The following is a 20,427-nucleotide window of genomic DNA, read 5'->3' on the forward strand; positions in this document are numbered from 1 at the left end:
TGATGCTGCTTGGCCTGCTGTGTTCATCCAGCTCTGCACTTTGTTATGTCGTGTATAGTGCTCACCATTGGTGGGCGGGAAGCTACCTGCATCCCTCCAAGTGGATTGGTTACCTTGGATGGTCAGTTTGAGATGCAGAGAAATGCCAATTCAAAATGGATCATTTGCAGCACTGGCTGAAGTTACCATGGACGGCTCACCTTCTCAACCTCTCCCCTCACCGGAGACATGGTGACCCTGAGGTTAAACCACCACCAGTCATCTTTCTCTTTCACTCTCTCATTAGAAAGAGAGAAGAGCTATGGCCTGGTAAGACAATATTGGATTTGAACATTTGAGGTATTTTTCTAATCAACCTGTTCAAAGGTATCATTACACACTGCCCGGGGCAGATGGGACTTGAAGCCTGGCCTCCTGGTTCAGAGTCAGGGACACTACTACGCTGCTAATGGTGCCTAGGGAGGCGAGAGCGCCCCCTGCAGCAGCGGCGGACACATCGGACGGGCCTGCATCGATGCGGGAGGAGCTCGATTGCTGCGGCCTGCCTCGGGAGTTTGGGGAGGGGCCGAGGCGGGGAGTGAGGTGACGGTTGGCTCGGAGCGAGGGGAACAGGGCGGACGAAGCGAAAACAACCGGAACGGTCCGGTGCGGGAGCAGCGCCTTCCGAGGAAGCACCGGATAGGAAGAGGAGGAGCGGGAGGGGAAGAAGAAGAAGAAGAAGAAGAAATCTCCGGCGGCCCGCAGTGGGGAATATAATAACAAACGAACACGAAGGGAAGGAGAGAGCGGCAGCATCCGAAACCATCATGGCCGCCACCAGCTCTCGTCTCCTAGCAACCGAGTGACCCCCGTGACCCCTGTATGCAGCCACCAGCCTAACGTTGTGTTGACCGGGCTGGAGACCCACTGCAGCAGCAATACCTCAATTCCATCTGAAACCCTTATTACCTGTTCCACACTGCTTCATTATATAGCTGCACATCAATGTAGATGTTCAGATACTAGAGGTGCAGGTGCAATATTTATATCTTCCAGACGTGTATTCGGAGCTATGCAGTCTGCTGTGGGCACTGCCCCTACCTGGGAGGCTGCTGGGCCGGCAGAGACTGGCGGGGAAAGGAGGAACTCTGCTGGCAGCCCCCCCGCCACCAGCACTGCTGCTGCCAGCTGTACCAGCAGCCCCCCACTCAGTGCCAGCTGCCCCCTGCCCGAGATGGAAGCCAGCCCTCCGGCGGAGCCCAAGACCAGGCACAGACCCCCTCAGACCTTTGACCTCCTGAGCCTGGTAGTGGCTTTCAAGAGGCTAGAGTTCTTCGCAGAGCCACTCTACGACGCCTGGGAGATGGTGAAGTATTTGATCAGGTGTGTTGTTTGTTTATGTTTCTCTTTGTCAGTTTGCCCCTAACTTGGTGGCTGATGGTCAGTGATTTTTTTTTTCCTATCTACAATGGTTTTTATTTTTGCAGAAACTTATTGGCACAGATTTTGTTTCCTCCTGTGTTTGTGGGGACTGGAATAGGGCAAAGAGCCAAGAATAAACATGAGTTATTTGGTTAAGATGGTATTTTCCATTGCACAATGATGTATTTTGATACAACTTTTGTTAGCTAATGGACACCAGTTTATCAAATACAGCTAAACTGTTACCTAGCTTTGAGAAATATACATGACTGTCAAAAGGTTTGATTTATGAATTGTAAATGTGAAGACTGTAATTACAAGATTCAGACTGAGAAGTATTTTATCTTACCAACATACCACTTAAGACTCTTGGCCCCTTTAGCCTGCTCTGCCATTCAGTAGGACCATGGCTGCACTGATTACTCTACAGTCCTGCTGACAGGGTGTTGGAGATGTTTTATAACCAGTTAAATACTTTTTGAATTCAAGCCACAGTGGCAATGTTGTAGTCCACTAGCTCTGGTCTGCTCATTCATGACATCAAAATCGCATGACTAAATTAGTTTGGTGCAATTTAGAAGCCAGTTGTCCTTGCCCTGGAATGGTAAGAGGATTTTGAATCTGAAGTACTAAGAGGATTTAGCTACTGAGAGTGTGGTGCGAGGCAGTGCTGTTTGAGGTGTTTCAATCACATGTGCTAACATGTGAGAGGCCCGCTTATCACTCTTTGCATCCCAGGCTAAAATCCTGCTTATCCAACATCAGCATCCTCTCTTAGGCCAACATTCCCAGCACATGCCCGACATAAGACATGACGCCTGCTCTGAGCTTTGTCATGGCAAGTGGTTACCAACAAGGTGCAGGAAACATTTCCAGATGTTCTCAAAACCTCCCTGAAAAAGCAATGTCCTCACAGAATCATGAGAATCCCTTGACTGTGATTGTCCAAACTGGGGAATAAGTATCCATGAAGGTGTCATCAGTCTCGAGCAACTTGGAGGGGACCAGGTGGAAGCCAGTACAAACAATAAAAGGAGTGTGCACAGATGCAGCATCCAATCCACTCACCTGTTCAGATCACCTAAACCATCTGATAGTGTCCGTAGATCCAGCATTGGGCTCTTAGTCACCAGGACTCATCACACTGGAATGGAAGAAAGTCATCTTCAATTCAAGGATCTGCCAAACAAGAAGAGACCAAGGGAACAGCAAGAGTGATATTGAAAGTGTTAAGTCATCAGACACCTCAGAAACTACGTTCCCTCTAATGTCTCCAGCCAGTGCATGCATGATTGATGTGCGCAGACCTTCAGTGCAGCTGCACACACAAACACAGCTTAGTGGGAACATTGCTTGGAACGACAGTGGCCACTGAATCAATATGATCATTATTGTCAACCTTATTTATTTAAATGAGATAGTGCAAGCAATTTGTGCGCTCTTTGTCCCATTAACAGCCCCAGTGATAATATTTCCACGCTGGTGATTTAATTGTGGAAAGAAAATAATTCTACCTTCTCACATTTGGAGCATGAGTTATAGTTGCAGAAGGCCATTAGCACTGAGATGAGAAGAAATTCCTTCAATGAAAGGATTGTGAATCTTTGGAATTCCCTTTATCAGCTTTGGGTGTTTGGTTTTTGAGTATAACCAAGAACAGTTTGATAGATGTTTGAAAAGTAAAGGGTATGGGGATTGTAAGGGCAGGTGGAACTGAGATAGAAAATAAGTTATGGTCTTGTTAAATGGCGAAACAGATTTGAGGGGTCAAGTGATGTCTTTACGCCCTTTTTTCACATTATCCCTCTATTCTGAAATTTATGATAAAATAACTAACGGACAAATCAGTGCTTGTAAATGGTTACATATTGTTGTTAGAATTTACAGAAGAGGCATACTGAAGTGAATTGTGCAGTCCGCCATGCAGTTTGTGATTGCTAAGCATGGCAGAGGTGCACCACTGCTGACATCTGGATGCCATCTTGAATTGATGTCTCACTCCCTGTGTAAGTGAACAGTGAATATCCTGTCTTACAATTCACTGAAGAACATGTTTTGACAGTGACCTAGAACCATAGAAAAATTGCAGCACAGAAAGACTCAATCGACCCATTATGTCTGCACTGGCTGAATATTTTAGTCACCTCTTCTAATCCCACTTACCAGCACCTGGTCTGTAGCCTTTCAGGTTGCAGCGTTTCAGGTCCAGATGCTGTTTCCTTTTAGCTGAGTTGAGGATTCCTTACTTAATCACCCAACTGGGCAGTGAATTGCAGACACTAACCACCCTCTGGGTGACAAAACTTTTCCTTGAGTTCCTCTAATCTTTCTGCCAATCACCTTAAATCTGTGCCCCCTGGTAATTGACCTTTGTGCTTGAGGAAAGAGGTCTTCTCTGTCCACTCTATCCAAGCCTTTCATTATTTCGTCCAACTCGATCACGTCAACTGTCAGCCTCCTCTGTTCTAAGAAAGCATCCCTAGTCTATTCAAGTTTTACTTTACACCTGCAATTTTCAAGCCCTGGCAACGATTTTGTAAGTCTCTCTTGTACTCTCTCTTCCCCCATATCCCGTGTGCTTTAATTTTTCTGACCAGTATGCCATGTGGAAGTTTGTTAATTGTCTTACTAAAATCCAACATTAGCCCTTCAATAGAAACAGATTCTCTTCCTTTTGATATGCACATTCCATGCAATCAGTCTTCATGTGCTCAGAGATAGTAAGAACTGCAGATGCTGGAGTCAGAGATAACACAGCGTGGAGCTAGAGGAACGCAACAGGCCAGGCAGCATCAGAGGAGCAGGAAAGTTGACATTTCGGGTTGGGACCCTTCTTCAGAAATTGTGGGGGTGGAGAGCTCAAAAATAAATAGAGAGGAGGTGTGGGGCTGGGATTAGTAGGTGGGATGGTGATTGGTGAGTGCAGGTAGGGAGTGGTGGGGATTGGTCAATGTGCTCAGATATTCCTTTGTTGCACTTGATTTAAGTTTGACTCTATTGTTTTTCCACTACAACATCCCAAAGGCCCATCATTGCTCCCTTTTGTTGCCTCAGATGAGGGATAGAGTTAGGCTTTGTCTTGGTATCAGCTAGTCATTGCCTGAATCAACTGACCCATCACAGGAAGTACACCGTAGCGACTGTCTGAACAAGATTCCTGCTGGTGAGGTTGGTTATACATGCAAATAAATTGTTCACATTTTTTTAAATTTCAGGGATGAGAGATTTTCAAACAGAAAATGGCAAGTCATGAGTTAGAAAGGAAGTTGGCAAGACTTTTCTTAGTCAAAGGCGAGTTGTGAAATAAGTTACTAGAGCGATCCTTCAATGATTGGAATGATTGTATGATCGGAAGTCTTTCCATCTACTCTTTAACACTTTTCACTAATGTTTCAATTTGATGTGATGTACCCTTGAAGAAAACAAAATGATGGGTCCCAATCCAGCACCTTTTAAGATAACTGGATTAATGGACAAGAGAATGAGCCTTTGTAGTCAACGTTTCTTCCCACCCGATTAATCTCAGTTTCTGTTTAGTGGTCATGTGACAGTAAATTATATTCTTAAGATATTGTTAAAAAATATATTTCTTCATTGAGTGGCAAGACACCAATTTTAATGTTTGGATGTAATGGCAACAAGTACTATTACTTTCCTGGTGGTTCTGTAACATTATAATTTCACATTTGTGGCATTTTATGGCACTTTTTAAATTTAATAGTCTATATTGTGACACAACGTCAGGATGCAATTAAAGTACCGCCACCAGAGCTAGGCACTGTGACTTTTATTTCTGTTTTGAAAAGATATTTCATGAGCACGAACGTTTAGTTAGGTGAGTTATCTACTGTTAAATTTTCTCCTATCTTCCAACCAGAAATCCCCATCAATGTGGAAACGAAGGATTGTGAGCTAAAATCCTGATGATTCTGTATCTCCTTAGAGCAGCAAAGGTTTTCAGGGAGAGTTTTAGTAGAGGTGTTCAAAATTACGAAGGATGTTGGGTAGAGTAAATGAAACTGTTAGGAACTGGTAGAAGGGCTGATGACAAGAGGATGAAGGTTTGGGGTGAGGGGAAGATGAGTGATTTTTATTTTGTGCAGTGAGTTCTGATTATTTGGGAAGCTCCATTTGAAAAGATGGTAGAAGCATCTTGAATAACAGCTTTCAAGAAGAACTTGAATATTTGCTTGGAAAGAAGACATTTGCAGGAGTCTACAGATAGCTATTTCAGTGTGGTGGCACAGGAATGATGGGCCGAATAACCTCCTGCTACACATTTTTGAATCAATAATTTAATGAGCTTTGCATTTCTAGCTTTACTTCAGTGCACACTGCAGCTGCCAGTCTACGTGTAACGTAATGTTGACACATTATTAAGCGGCTTAGATTTGAGCAAAGGGTTTAAAGTAGTTAGATGCTGCCAGGTTTATTAATCAAGCTTATTGTTTTGCAGATGGAAGGCGCCGAAATGCTCCATGTTGTGTTGCATCGCTCTCAATGTGTTATTCCTGACACTTACAGAAGGTAAGATTTGATTTAATATTAGTGATCTTCAGGATGGGGAGTGTTTGAATACCTCCTTTTTTTGCTTTGGAGGCCAGGGATCGATAGATCAGGGTTCAGTGCTGGCTCCCTTATTGTTCGTGACATATATAAATGGTATAGAAAAAAATGAGGGGGAATGATATGTAAGTTTGTGAATTGTGCAAAGATTGACAGGTGGTTGACAATGAGGAAGAAGGTCTACGGGAGATATAGATGGATTGGTCAGATGGACAGATCAGTGGCAGATGGAATTTAATCCTGATATGTGTGAGATGAGGAAGTAGCAAGACAAGGGAATATTCAATAAATGGCAGAACACTAGGAAGCTTGGATGAATAGGGGAATCTTGGGGTGCTTGTCCACAGATCCCTGAAGGTGGCAGGATGGGTTAACAGGGTAGTTAAGAAAGCATACTGGGCACTTACCTGTATCAGTAGTGGCATAGATTATAAGAGCAGGGAGGTACAGAATATTGGTTAGATGACAGCTGGAGTACTGTGTGCAGTTCTGGTCACTGCACTATAGGAACGATGTGATTACACTGGAGGGGTACGGAGGAGATTCATCATGATGTTGCCTGGGATTAGCAGTTCACCTATGAAAAGAGGCTGGAAATCCAGGTTGTTTTCTCTAGAGCAGAGAAAGCTGAGGGGGACCTGATAGATGTGTATAAGATTATGTGGGGCATGGACAGGGTGGATTGAAAGCAGATGTTTCCCTTATTTGAAGGGTCAGTATCAAGGGGCATCACTTTCAGGTGAAGGCTGGAAATTTAGAGCGGATTTGATGGGGAAAAATGTTCGTTCAGAGGGCAGTGGTAATCTGGAATGCACTGCCTGGAAGGGTAGTTGAGGCGGTAAACTTGACAGCACGTGAACATCTGAAAATTTGTAACATCCTAGGCTAAGTGCTGGAAGGTGCGAGTCATGTAGATTTAGTTTGTTCGAGCAGACTCAATGGGCCAAAGGGCGTCTTCTGTTTAGTATGATGCCAGACTTCTGTGCTGGCTGTAAGGCTCCATTCTGAAATAAAATTAGGTAAATTCAGTCTAGTTCTCAGTGGGCATGAAAGTGCATCAGCTTGGCACTAATGGTGATCTCCTAATTATAGAATTTTCAAGAAGAGGAGGAGATCGTTGGGCCCCTCATGCCAAAGTGGCCTCCCATTTGAGATGGAAATGATCAGGGTTGTTAATCTTCTGAGTTTCCTTCCTCAATGAACATTGGGAGCTGAGTCAATTGAGTATGCTCAAGGCTGAGTCGGAGAGATTTTTGATTGACAAGGGAATCCACCGTAATGGGTGGCAGCCAGAAAAGTGGAGGTTAGGCCACAATCAGATCGGTCCCAACCTTATTGAATGATAGATCAAGCTTGAGGGGCCAAACGCCTATGCCTTCTCCTCTTCTGTTATGTTCTTATTTGCCTGTGCCATTTCTTCAAAATGAACCAAAGTCACCCCAGTCAGTGTCGTCAAGCTGCATTACACAGATGATGCTTGCATATGTGCAACCTTGGAGGATGTACTCCAGACCATCGTCAGCACCTTTAGGGAGGTATATGAAAGCCTGGGTCTCACCCTGAACGGCTCACAAGATGAAGATCCTCCATCACCCTGGCATGGCATTGTGAAGCAAACGCCGGATCGACAAGGTCCACCAGGAGGCCATAGAGAGTATTGACCACTTCCAATACCTCGGGAGTATCCAGTCGGCCAAAGCAGCCATCGATGAAGAGATTCATCATTGCCTCCAGTGTGCTAGTGCAGCCTTCGGCCGCCTGAGGAAAAGGGTGTTCGAGGACAACATTTTCAGTTCCGACACCAAGCTCATGGCTTACACAGCTGTGGTGGTTCCTGCCTTCCTTTATGGCTCGGAGATGTGGACTGTGTACAGCAGCCACCTCCAAGGTGCTGGAGTAGGACAACCAAAGCTGCCTGTGCAGTATACTGTGAATGCGCTGGGAAGAAAGATTCACCAACACCAGCATCCTCAACCACGCCAACATCCCCAGCTTCGAGTCACTGACTGCCTTTCATTGGCTGTGATGGGCTGGGCATGTTGTCCACGTGACTGACGTGAAATTACTCCCAGCTTTGGAATGGCAGGCGAACGCCAGGTGGACAGAATAAGCACTTCAGTGATACCTACAAGGCCTTACAGGCGAAGTGCGTCATTTCCACAGACACTTGAGAATCATTGGCCCAAGACGACTGTCCAAACTGGAGGAGGAGTATCGGGGAAGGCTTTGAGCACCTTGAGACATCTTTTTAGAAAAAGGCAGAAATCAGGTGAAAATAGTGTAAGGTGCGTGTTGCCACACCAGTGTCCCACCCACCCCTTCCCATGACCACCACCTGCCCCAAACATAATGGAGCCTGCAGTAGCTGCATCAGTGTGTACAACCACCTGCAGGCTCACTGTGGGAGTGGAAGAGTGTCTGCGAAGGACTGCCAGTGATCAATGATGAGCAGGCTTGAGGGGTCAAATGCCCAATCCTTCTCCTCTTCTGTTATGTTCTTATTTGCTTGTGCCATTTAAGAGTTTGTGTATTTATGGTAGTTGAAAACATCACATTGGTGCAGAAGGGGAAGCTATCGTGATGCAAATGCCCACTGAGATCTATCACAATAGCTTTGATGGAAGATTGCTGCAGGATTTGAATCGGTCTCCAAGGTGCATGATGGGAAGTTGGTAGAAATTCTACCCTTAGGTTCGATGCAGAAAGCCCCAACATATGTTTCAGTTGATGTGGCAGTTTTTGTATGTGGCTCAAATGGAACAGCGCAAGACACTGACACAGACTATCTGAAAATGATCAGTGAACATTCTTTGTTTCAGCAAAAGTTCAAATGCTGTTTTTATTTTGTTTGCAGCTTGTGCTAGTGGTCATTTAATTGACATGTTTTCTGTTTTGCAGCTGGCTGGTTCATTCTTCTCGCACTATTTATCTCTACCCCTGCTGTACTTGGGTATTTGCAGAACTGCTGCCAGGAGCAACTCACTGAGCAAGCCCTTGCAAGACAGAAAAATCACAGTGTCCGAAGAGAGGATCTTCAAAAAGTTAAAATCAGCAGACAAGAAGCTCTGGTTGAAATCAAAGCTTTGTAAGTTTACAAAATAAAAACAAAAATAAACCGCGGATGCTTTAAATCAGGAACATATACAAAGTTGCTGGAAAAACTCAGCAGGTCAGGCAGCATCTGGGAAGGGAAAAAACAGAGTTAACATTTCAGAACATGAAGGGTCACCGGGCCCGAAACGTTTTTTTCCCTTCCCAGATGCTGCCAGACCTGCTGATCTTTTCCAGCAACTTTGTTTTTGTTTCTTTGTAAGTTTACCTTTGGTGATATTGTTGCAATGATGGTACACTATTTATATTGTATCTTCCACAATGTGAGGAGTTCTCTAACACACTACAATCAAATTCAGTAATGTAGTCCCTGTTGTAGTGCAAGAAAACAGAAGGAAGGGCATCATAGCAATTTTAAAAAAAAAAAAATTATTGGGCAAGTAATCCAGAGACCTTGTCGATTAATCTGAGTAGTGAGTTCAAAACCCACCATAGCTGCTGGAGCGTTTAAGTTCAATTAATTAAACGTATCTGAATTGAAAAAGTAGTATCAGTACTGATGAGCAAGAAGTTACCAGATTATCATGGATACCTATCTAGTCTACTGTGTGCTTTAGAGGAGGAAATGTGCCATCCTTACCTGCTATGGGCCTATATGTGATTCCATATATACATCAATGTGTTGATTCTTAACCAGTCTTTGAAGTGGCCTAGCGTGCAACTCCATTAAGGGCAATTAGGGATGGATAATAAATTGCCAGTGACCCGTCCCATTTAACAAATGCTTTAAAAATGTGGCAAGATCTGCAATATGCAAGATCCTACAGTTTCATAACATTGATCAATTCATCTGTTTTAGTGGTGCTGGTTATAGGGTAAATGTTGGCCTAGGCAATGCTCTTTGAAATACAGGTCAGGTATCCTTTATTCCAAGGAGTTTTCAAAAGCGGACATGAACTAACTTGTAAACACTCCGAGTTTGGGCTTTTTGGGGAAAAACAAGATTTGCTTGGCCCGAGTGGACATGTAGGGTATTTGAAAACTGAAAATATCCTTTCTCCAAAAAAACATAGTCTTGAGGTTTTTAGATAAAAGATTCCAGACCTGTAGAACAGTTTATAACTTCTGTATCTTTTACATTATCCGAAGAGGGCAGATAGTGCCTTTGTTTTATGGCTTGTCTGAAATTCAATACCTTGGACAGCACAGCACTTATGCAGTACTTCCCAAGGTGTGTAATCAGCCTGATGTTTGTGCTCAGATCTCTGCAAATGGCACTTTAACCCACATCTTTTTGATTTGGGTGTGTTACCATTCAAGCCAAGGCTAATGCAGTAAGGTATTTCTGTTTTAATGCGTGTTCTGTTAACACAAATTGGCTGTAATGCAATTGATGAATAGTGAACGCTGTTTGGATAATGTAAACTTTCGACTGTAGATAGAACATACAACATAGAACAGTATAGCACAGTACATGGCCTTCGGCCCACGATGTTGTGCCGAACTTTTACCCTAATCCTAAGGTCTATCTAACCTCCATCCCTACCTTATACTATCATCCATATGCCTATCTAGTAGCTGCTTAAATGCCCCTAATGAGGCCAACTCCACTACTCTATCCGGCAATGCATTCCACGCCCCGACCACTCTCTGAATAAAGAACCTACCTCTGACGACTCCCCTATATCTATCTCCACTCCACTTTAAAACTATGCCCCCTCGTAATAGCTACCTCCACCCTAGGAAAAAGTCTCTGGCTGTCTACTCTATCTATACCTCTGATCATTTTGTACACCTCTATCAAGTCACCTCACATCCTTCGTTGTTCTAAAGAGAAAAGCCCTAGCTCTCTCAACCTTTCCTCGTAAGACCTTCCCTCCATTCCAGGCAACATCCTGGTAAATCTCCTCTGTACCTTTTCCAACGCTTCCACATCTTTCCTGTAATGAGGTGACCGGAACTGGACACGATACTCCAGATGTGGCCGAACCAGGGTTTTGTATAGCTGGAGCATAACTTCATGGCTCTTGAACTCGATCCCTCTATTAATGAAAGCTAACACACCATACGCCTTCTTAACAACTCTATCCACCTGGGTGGCAGCTTTCAGGGAACTGTGAGCATGAACCCCAAAATCCCTCTGCTCCTCCACACTGCCAAGAATCTTTCCGTTAACCCTGTATTCTGCTTTCAAGTTTGTCCTTCCAAAATGAATCACCTCACACTTTTCAGGGTTAAACTCCATTTGCCACTTCTCAGCCCAGCTCTGCATCCTATCAATGTCCCTTTGTAACCGAGAACAGCCCTGTGCACTGTCCACAATGCGACCCACCTTCGTATTGTCTGCAAACTTGCTAATCCCCGCCTTCATCCAAATCATCTACAACAATCAAATAGAAGAGGACCCAGAACAGATCCTTGTGGTACGCCACTCGTAACTGAGCACCATGTTGAATATTTTCCATCCACTACCACCCTTTGTCTTCTAAGGGTCAGCCAATTCTGAATCCAATCTGCCACATTTCCCCCTATCCCATGCCTCCTTACCTTCTGCAGTATAGCAATTTCCCTATAAAGTGATTTTCTATAGTGTGAGGTCACAAGAACACCACTATCGTGTTATAAGAGAAATACCTGTAATCTCTTCTCACTGCAGCTGATGTTTTTGACTGTAGACCTTGGGGCATAACTTGTAGGCTTTTTGTAGTTAAAATTTTTTTGTTTTGCATGGTTTTAAAAGGCTTTGAAAATTTGGGGCTGTTACCTTGTTGGTTGATATCTTAATGTTGGAACACCTGAGCTGTGTTAGTAACCAAAGCTTGAAGTATATGCAAATCAATGAGAATATTGAATGTAAACTCCTTGAGAGGCTTCTAAGTACTTGACCAAGCACCTATGATGGCCAAAAAGTGAGACACGTTTTTTTGAGTGTTTGTGTCACAAGAGTGGCCATTTTAGAATCTAGTCTCTTTTATGTACATGTAAAACTAAAATTGAGTGTTTTACACACAAGTTTGAAAAATCCAGTACATGGAATTAAGTAATATAATAAACACTGATTATAATTTAATGTGGAAATCAATTAAATTATCAGATAATGATGCAATATTGCTCCTTTCTTCTTGTACTGTGAAGCACAAAGATCATTTTCAGTCAGTGGTAAATTGCTCGTTTCATTCTGATTTCAGCTGGATGAGGAAATGAGTATTTGATGTTCTTTTGTTCTGAAGTCCTCTCAGCTATTTCCCTTCAATGCTCGTGCATTGCTATAAAATTCTGAAAAGCTGCTGTGATAAGAGAAAGTAGCTCCTGTTTGTTCATTGTTCCCACAGAATGACAACAAATTGCACAAAGGAACAGAATGCTTGTTTTCTGTGACTGCTTTCACCTTCTCCTGCCCCACCTTTCTCCCCGCTCTATTGATTCGGTCTTTCTGCTGATCTTGCATGGAAGCTGCAACTTGGGTAGTCAACATGAAGACAAACAACTTCTGTGATCTCTTGCAGCAAAGGGCCTGAGGACATTCATTGCAATAAGGCACTATATAAATAAACTATTGTTGTCAACATGGCAATATTTCAAAGCAAATTTTATAATGAAATTGACCCTTTTCAAAGTCTCAATAATTCTGTTTAAACTAATATAGATTAAAAGAGCTGAAACTCTTACATTCAAAGGTGCATCAACAGCAAATGTAGAATGTATCTATTGTGAAACGCAGGCTGTTTCATAATTGAGTAGCACTGTAATGGTTGGATCAAATAGTCTTCTCTGGGTCAGCCATTGTTTGTACATAAACCTGAAGTGCTTTGAGATACCAACCCCAGACTTGACAATTTTCATCCTCACTTTGTTGTTTTCCAGTCTCCATCTTGCATAAATCTCAGCTCATTAAGAATTCTGTGAGCTGTATTTAATCTCTCATTAAGCTCCTATCACCCATCATCCCTGCCCTCGCTGATGAACACTGGTCCTCCAGTGTCGGTTATTTAAAATTTTTATTCTCTTGGTCAGAGCGTTTCAATAATTTCCTTTCATAGAATCCCTATAGTATGGAAAAAAGGCCATTTGGCCCATTGAGCCCACACCGACCCACTGATGAGCATCCTGCCTAGACTCACCATTCTATCCTATTCCTATTTCCCATGGCCAATCCACCTAATCTGTACATCCCTGGGTACTATGGGAAATTTAGAATGCCAGTCCAACTAACCTGCACATCTTTCGATTCTGGGAGGAAACTGGAGCATCCGGAGGAACCCACACAGACAATGGAGAGAATATGCAAACTCCACACAGACAATTGCCCAAGGTAGGAATCGAACCTGGGTGGCTGGCACTGTGAGGCAGCAGTGCTAGCCACTGAGCGACCGTGCTACCCTCTGTAACTTAGTGCTTATAACTCCACTTCTGATAAATTTTCCTCTCCTACTATTGGTAACTGTGCTATCAGCCTCCTAGGCTTTATATTTGAAATTTTTTCCTTAAACACCTCTAACTGAACCTCTGGCTCACTCTACCTTCCTCTTTCCCCTCTCTTTAAGACCCTCCATAAAAACTCATCCTTGTGAATTCTTAGATAGTAGGAACTGCAGATGCTGGAGAATCCGAGACAACAAGGTGCAGGGCTGGATGAACACAGCAGGCCAAGCAGCATCATAGGAGCAGAAAGGCTGACGTTTCGGGCCTAGACCCTTCTTCAGAAAAGGGGGAGGGGAAGGGGGTTCTGAAATAAATAGGGAGAGAGTGGGAGGCAGATAGAAGATGGATAGAGGAGAGGATAGGTGGAGAGGAAACAAACAGGTCGAAGAGGGGGGGATGAAGCCAGTAAAGGTGAGTGTAGGTGGGGAGTTAGGGAGGGGACAGGTCAGTCCAGGGAGGACGGACAGGTCCTCCCACCCACGGCCTCTAACCTCATCGTTCCCCAACCCCGCACTGCCCGCTTCTATCTCCTTCCCAAAATCCACAAACCTGAATGCCCTGGTCGACCCATTGTCTCCGCCTGCTCCTGCCCCACCGAACTGATCTCCAACTATCTGGACTCCATTTTCTCCCCCTTGGTCCAGGAACTCCCTACCTACGTCCGTGACACCACCCACGCCCTCCACCTCCTCCAGAACTTCCAATTCCCCGGTCCCCAACACCTCATCTTTACCATGGACGTCCAGTCCCTCTACACCTGCATTCCCCATGCAGATGGCCTAAAGGCCCTCCGCTTCTTCCTGTCCCGCAGGCCTGACCAGTCCCCCTCCACTGACACCCTCATCCGCTTAGCCGAACTCGTCCTCACCCTCAACAACTTCTCTTTCAATTCCTCCCACTTCCTACAGACAAAGGGGGTGGCCATGGGTACCCGCATGGGCCCAAGCTACGCCTACCTCTTTGTAGGTTACGTGGAACAATCCCTCTTCCGTACCTACACCGGCCCTAAACCGCACTCTTCCTCCGTTACATTGATGACTGTATCGGCGCCGCCTCGTGCTCCCACGAGGAGCTCGAACAGTTCATCCACTTCACCAACACCTTCCACCCCAACCTTAAGTTTACCTGGACCATCTCTAATACCTCTCTCCCCTTCCTGGACCTCTCTGTCTCCATATCGGGCAACCACCTAGAAACCGATATTCATTTCAAGCCCACCGACTCCCACAGCTACCTAGAATACTCCTCCTCCCACCCACCTTCCCGCAAAAATGCTATCCCCTATTCCCAATTCCTTCACCTCTGCCGCATCTGCTCCCAGGATGAGGCATTCCACTCCCGTACATCTCAGTTGTCTTCATTTTTCAAGGACCGTAACTTCCCCCCCTCGGTGGTCGAGAACGCCCTCAACCGTGTCTCCCACATCTCCCGCAACTCATCCCTCACACCCCGTCCACGCAATAAGAACCAAAAAAGAATCCCCCTCGTCCTCACGTACCACCCCACCAACCTCCGGATCCGATGCAGCATCCTCTGACACTTCCGCCATCTGCAATCCGACCCCACCACCAAAGACATCTTTCCCTCCCCACCCTTATCTGCTTTCCGGAGGGACCACTCTCTCCGTGACTCCCTTGTCTGCTCCACACTCCCCTCCAGCCCCACCACACCCGGCACTTTTCCCTGCAACCGCAGGAAGTGCTACACCTGCCCCCATACCTCCTCCCTCACCCCCATCCCAGGCCCCAAGAAGACTTTCCACATCAAGCAGATGTTCACCTGCACATCTGCCAATGTGGTATACTGCATCCGCTGTACCCGATGTGGCTTCCTCTACATCGGGGAAACCAAGCGGAGGCTCGGGGACCGCTTTGCAGAACACCTATGCTCGGTTCGCAATAAACAACTGCACCTCCCAGTCGCAAACCATTTCAACTCCCCCTCCCATTCCTCAGACAACATGTCCATCCTGGGCCTCCTACAGTGCCACAACGATGCCACCGGATATTCTGCTTGGGAACCCTGCAGCCCAATGGTATCAATGTGGATTTCACAAGCTTCAAAATCTCCCCTCCCCCTACTGCATCCCAAAACCAGTCCAGCTCGTGCCCGCCTCCCTAACCTGTTCTTCCTCCCACCTATCCCCTCCTCCCACCTCAAGCCGCACCCCCATCTCCTACCGACTAACCTCATCCCGCCCCCTTGACCTGTCCATCCTCCCTGGACTGACCTATCCCCTCCCTAACTCCCCACCTACACTCTCACCTTTACTGGCTCCATCCCTGCCTCTTCGACCTTTTTGTTTCCTCTCCACCTATCCTCTCCTCTATCCATCTTCTATCTGTCTCCCACTCTCTCCCTATTTATTTCAGAACCCCCTTCCCCTCCCCCTTTTCTGATGATGCTGCTTGGCCTGCTGTGTTCATCCAGCCCTGCACCTTGTTGTTTGTGAATTCTTAGTTAACTTTTGGACAGATGATGGTACTTTGATTTGATGTTACCATTATGAAGGTATAGGTACTCGTTCTGTGCTGTTGAGTAGGGAGTTCAAGAAAACCTGACTCCGTGATGATGAACGAATGGATGTGTAACTTGGAAGGACCTTATTGTATGTTTGGAAGTCCTCGTAGGTAGTGGAAATGTTGAAGTTGCGGCGTTCGGGAGAGATGCTGCATGGAAGCCTTGGAAACTTGCTGTATTGTAATAGTACATACTGCAACCATAGTACACCAGTAGTGGAGAGAATGAATGTAGAAGTTAGTGGATGGTATGCCAGTCAAATGGATTTTTTTTAAAGAGGACGTCAAGCTCCTTGATTGTGTTACATTGGCACATATTCAGCTAAAGGCAAAGCATTCTCCTGACTTGTACCTTCTAGGTGTTGAGACTTTGAGACTTAAGGAGGTGAGCTACTTACCTTAGAATAGCCATCTCTGAGCTGCTTTAGGAGCACCAGGTGTTTAGGGTGGAAGCATCAGTGATGAAATATTAGTTTTTTTTTAAATTGCAGCAGAGTGCTGTCAGTATCCAGACGTGGTAGAGCTTTGATCTGGCTTATTGATTTGGGATTGCCTTGCTTTGACTGGAGAGTTCTTCTTCTGCTTGTAGGATGTGATCAGTACCTGAAACGTGTCTAATGTAAATATGATTGTTACATATCAGGCCAAGCCTGGCTATTTTTCAGCTTTTGTTTGTAGGCATGGAGTACTTTGTTAACCGAGGAACTGTGAATCTGCAATCACCAGCCAACAGCTTCACTTGTTACTCCGCAATACTGGCCCCGCTTACGCAGTCTGCAAACTTAAGCATATCTAGGACACTGCTGTTTATTCTTATGCCGTTCCCATTCACCCATCATCCCTGTGCTCTCTGATCATATTGCTTTCTGCTCCTACAACACCTTGATTTTAAATTCTCATTCTTGTTTTCATTTCCTCTATGGTATATACCCCTCCCTGTCTGTAACCTGCTTCTGCTCAATGCTACGTCAAGCTCTTTGAACTCTTCTAATTTTAGCATTTTCCATTTCCTTTCATTCTACCATTGGGTCTCATTCTTTCTGCTGCATAGGTTCCAAACTCTGGAATTCTCTTCCTAAACCTTCTTCATCAGTATCTTATATCTTCTTTCAGATGTTCCTTAAAACTCGTACTTTTGACTGAGCTTATAAGCCACCTGTCCTTAGAAAAGCTATGGATGTTGGAAATCTGTTAGAAAACCAGAAAATGTTGAATATATTGAAGACGTCAGTCAGAATCTGAGAAAGCAGAGTTAACATTTCAGCTTATAACCTTTCAGAACAGTTCCTTATGTAGCTTGCTGTTGAATTGTGTTCAGTAGATTCTCTTGTGTATTGTCTTGTGATACTTTACTGTGCTAAAGTGCTACATCAATACAAGATGTTTTACCTGTATAATAATGAAGCGTCTTAAGATGGCTGAACTTGAGACACAACATGGATAGTTTCATTGATGCCCTCTAGCTGAGATTGTGGGAATTTAACTATTAGATAAAGCTGCATGCATGCTAAACAATAGAAGAAGAACACCATAGTCAGAGCAAGGCAATCTTTAAACCAGTAAACCAGGTCAAAGCTCTACCATATCTGGATACTGATGGAATTCTGCTGCAATTTAAACAACTGAAAGGAAAACTTTAAAATGCAAATGTTAGTACATTAAAGATGCAATATAAATTTATCTTGTTGTCGATGAGCATCTCCATGTCAATGATGCTGGAGCCAAATAGATTGATTCAAAAGACACAGCTGAAAAGCTTGGAACTATCTAACCATTTTCAGTCAGGCATACAGAGTTGATGATTCTTCATGGATTCCTCTTGATGTTCCACAATCACTGACACAAGTCTTTGGCCACTTCAATTCACTCCACTCAATGAACAGAAATGGCTGAATGCACTGGATACACCAAATCCTGTAGGTTCTGAATACATCGTCATTGTAATCCTCAAAACCTGTACCCCACACCTAGTTGCACGGGACGTTTTGTAAGGAGGTTAGGGTTGGGTTATAGCATTCTAACTCACTGCAACAGCTGTCAGTCCTTTCACTAATGCAAATGGACCATTTATTTTACTGACTTTGTTCATGGAAAATCAACCTTTTCCAATTTAATCAGTGTTAGTATTCTTTAAGATGCCTGTACCCTCTTCTGTAACATTGTGGGTACATTCCACTGGCTTTGTTACAGGCTTACAGGAAACATGTATATGAATTGATCGTATTTCTAACTTTATTTGATGTTTGTCTTTTGAAACCGATGTCTCGTGTTAAGAAACATGAAAGAAAAACTCTATTCTTGGTATCTATTCATGTTTTCATTTAAGTTGGTGTGGAGGAGAGAAGAGTAAGTGTCAATCATGGTTGGGGAGAATGTTTCAATCAGTTTTGTTAAAGAATTGCTATGATTTGGATCTCCAGTGAATGTTGATAAATTTCAAATAAAATCAGAATTTTGCACTTTTAAATAAAATTCTTCATGCTGTAGGAAGAAAAATTTTGGAAAAGTTGGTCATGTATCTGAATGGGAAAGTTTGGTTATCTTTTGACTGTGACCCTTCATGAGAAAAGGCTTGATTCCATCGGTAGCCCTTGAGTCTGAGAGTTATGACTTCAACAGTAACCTCAGAACATGAGAACGTGAATTGGACTGATGGACCATTGCAATGCTGAGGGAATGCTACATTGTCAAAGCTGTTATTCTCTGGTTGAAATGTTAAATTAAGGTTATGTCTGTCAATTTGGTGCGTCATGAATGATTCTGTGGCAGAGTTTCGAAAAGAACAATACCGTATCCTGGCCAGAAATCCTCACCTATCATCACTAAAAATAAACCTAAATGGACTTTTATTTTATTTGTGGAATGTTTCTGATTAAATTTCATGAGGAGTTTCTCTAAGTTACTCTACTTCAGAAAGTAATCCATTTTATGAAGTGCTTTGAGACCTCTTGATGCACTGAGATGATATATTTGCATATGTCTTAAGATAGTGCAGATATTTTTTTCATGCCCTACTGTTCTCACTATTGGCTCATCAGTTCTGTTATAGATCTTGACTGTTCCCTTTGCACATTTCCAGCATTTTCTGTTTTTGTTTTAAATTTATAGGATTTGTATATTTTCCTTTTCATACTTATTAGTTCTTTTTTTAATATCGTAAGTAGGCTGAGATAAAATTCTCATAAATAATGGAAGAAGATCAACATCTCTTCATAAGGCAAACACAAATGGCATCCACAATACTAAACCAGTACACTGAGACACTAGGTAAAGGCTTAAAATCATAGGATTTTTAAACCTGGAAAGAGGCTCATTGTGTCTGCACCTGTCATCAAACATCCGTCTTATTCTGATCCCATTTTCCAGCATTTGGCCCGTAGCCATGTATGCTATTGCATTTCAAATGTTTATCTAAATAGCCCTCAAATGTCTTAATAGTTCTTGCCTCTACCACCCTTTAAAATAGTAAGTTTCAGATACTCACAAACCCTCTGAGTGAAAAAATGTTTGCTCAAATACCCTGTAAAACTCCTGTTCCTCAACTTTAAAACTGTAACACTGGTTATTGACCCCTGTATTGGAGGAATAGTTTCTCTGTATCTACCCTGTCCCCTGCGTACAACAGGGCTTGCTTTTATAGACTCGGCCTTGTGTATGTTTCAATTCTAATATCCTTTTCTGTTTATCTCTCTTTCTGCTGTTAATGTGTTCAGTGTGCTGGATGTATTCTGTAAACGTTAACGGCCCTCTACTACCTGAACCAAATTTCAGTGCTACACGTGAACATTGTTATGAAGTGTTTGCTGATGGTGTAGACTTGCTCCCTAACTTGTTCGTGCTTGCCCACTGGGTGGTGAGGGAGAATGAACTGATTATTTTCCTTCTCTTCTCATTCCAGCATGTTAGAAAATGCTAAAGCAGCTCCACTACTACCCCAACTTAGATCAATTAACTTAAACACTGAATCCAACCATGAAATATGTTTGTTTTCATCCTTTTAATTTCTTGAACTGGTCAGATTGTTTTTTTTTTAAATGTCTTTTAGAATCACAGAATTATTATTGTGCAGAACAAAGAACAATACAGTACAGGAACAGGCCATTCAGTCCATCAAGCCAGCATCGATTCCTAGTTCTTCTTTAGACCAGCTACTTATTGCTCATACTCAGTTTCTATCCCTCTGTCTGCCTCCTGTTCATGTGTCTATCAAGATATGCCTTAAACATTGCTAACATGCCTGCTTCCACCACCTCCACTGGCACTGCATTCTAGGCACCGACCACCCAGTGTGTGAAAACTTTTCCCTGCACTTCTCCCCTAAACTTTCCCCTTCTCATTTTGAACCTGTGACCTTTTGTAGTTGACCTTTCCATCCTGGGAAAAAGCCTCTGACTATCCACTCTATCTATGCCTCTCAAAAATTTTGTAGACGTCTGTCAGGTCGCCCCTCAGCCTCCGTCTTTCCAGT

At 43.8% G+C, this 20,427-nt stretch overlaps 1 protein-coding gene across 3 annotated transcripts in view; it reads left to right on the forward strand.

The window, feature by feature from the left end:
- Positions 1-549: 549 nt before the first annotated feature.
- zfyve27 (zinc finger, FYVE domain containing 27) overlaps positions 550-20,427 on the forward strand; it is a 161,547-nt gene continuing 141,669 nt past the window's right edge. Inside the window, exons 1-3 of one of the 3 annotated variants that reach the window (XM_048609059.1) lie at positions 550-1,362; positions 5,858-5,928; positions 8,866-9,052. In XM_048609059.1, the coding sequence (XP_048465016.1) occupies positions 1,052-1,362; positions 5,858-5,928; positions 8,866-9,052 (569 nt within the window). In that variant the 5' untranslated portion in view covers positions 550-1,051. The remainder of the gene's footprint in view (positions 1,363-5,857; positions 5,929-8,865; positions 9,053-20,427) is intronic. The other 2 variants (XM_048609058.1, XM_048609057.1) reach the window with 2 other exon arrangements.

Source organism: Rhincodon typus, chromosome 20 (assembly GCF_021869965.1).
Source record: "Rhincodon typus isolate 14 chromosome 20, sRhiTyp1.1, whole genome shotgun sequence".
NCBI classification, from domain to species: Eukaryota; Metazoa; Chordata; class Chondrichthyes; order Orectolobiformes; family Rhincodontidae; genus Rhincodon; species Rhincodon typus.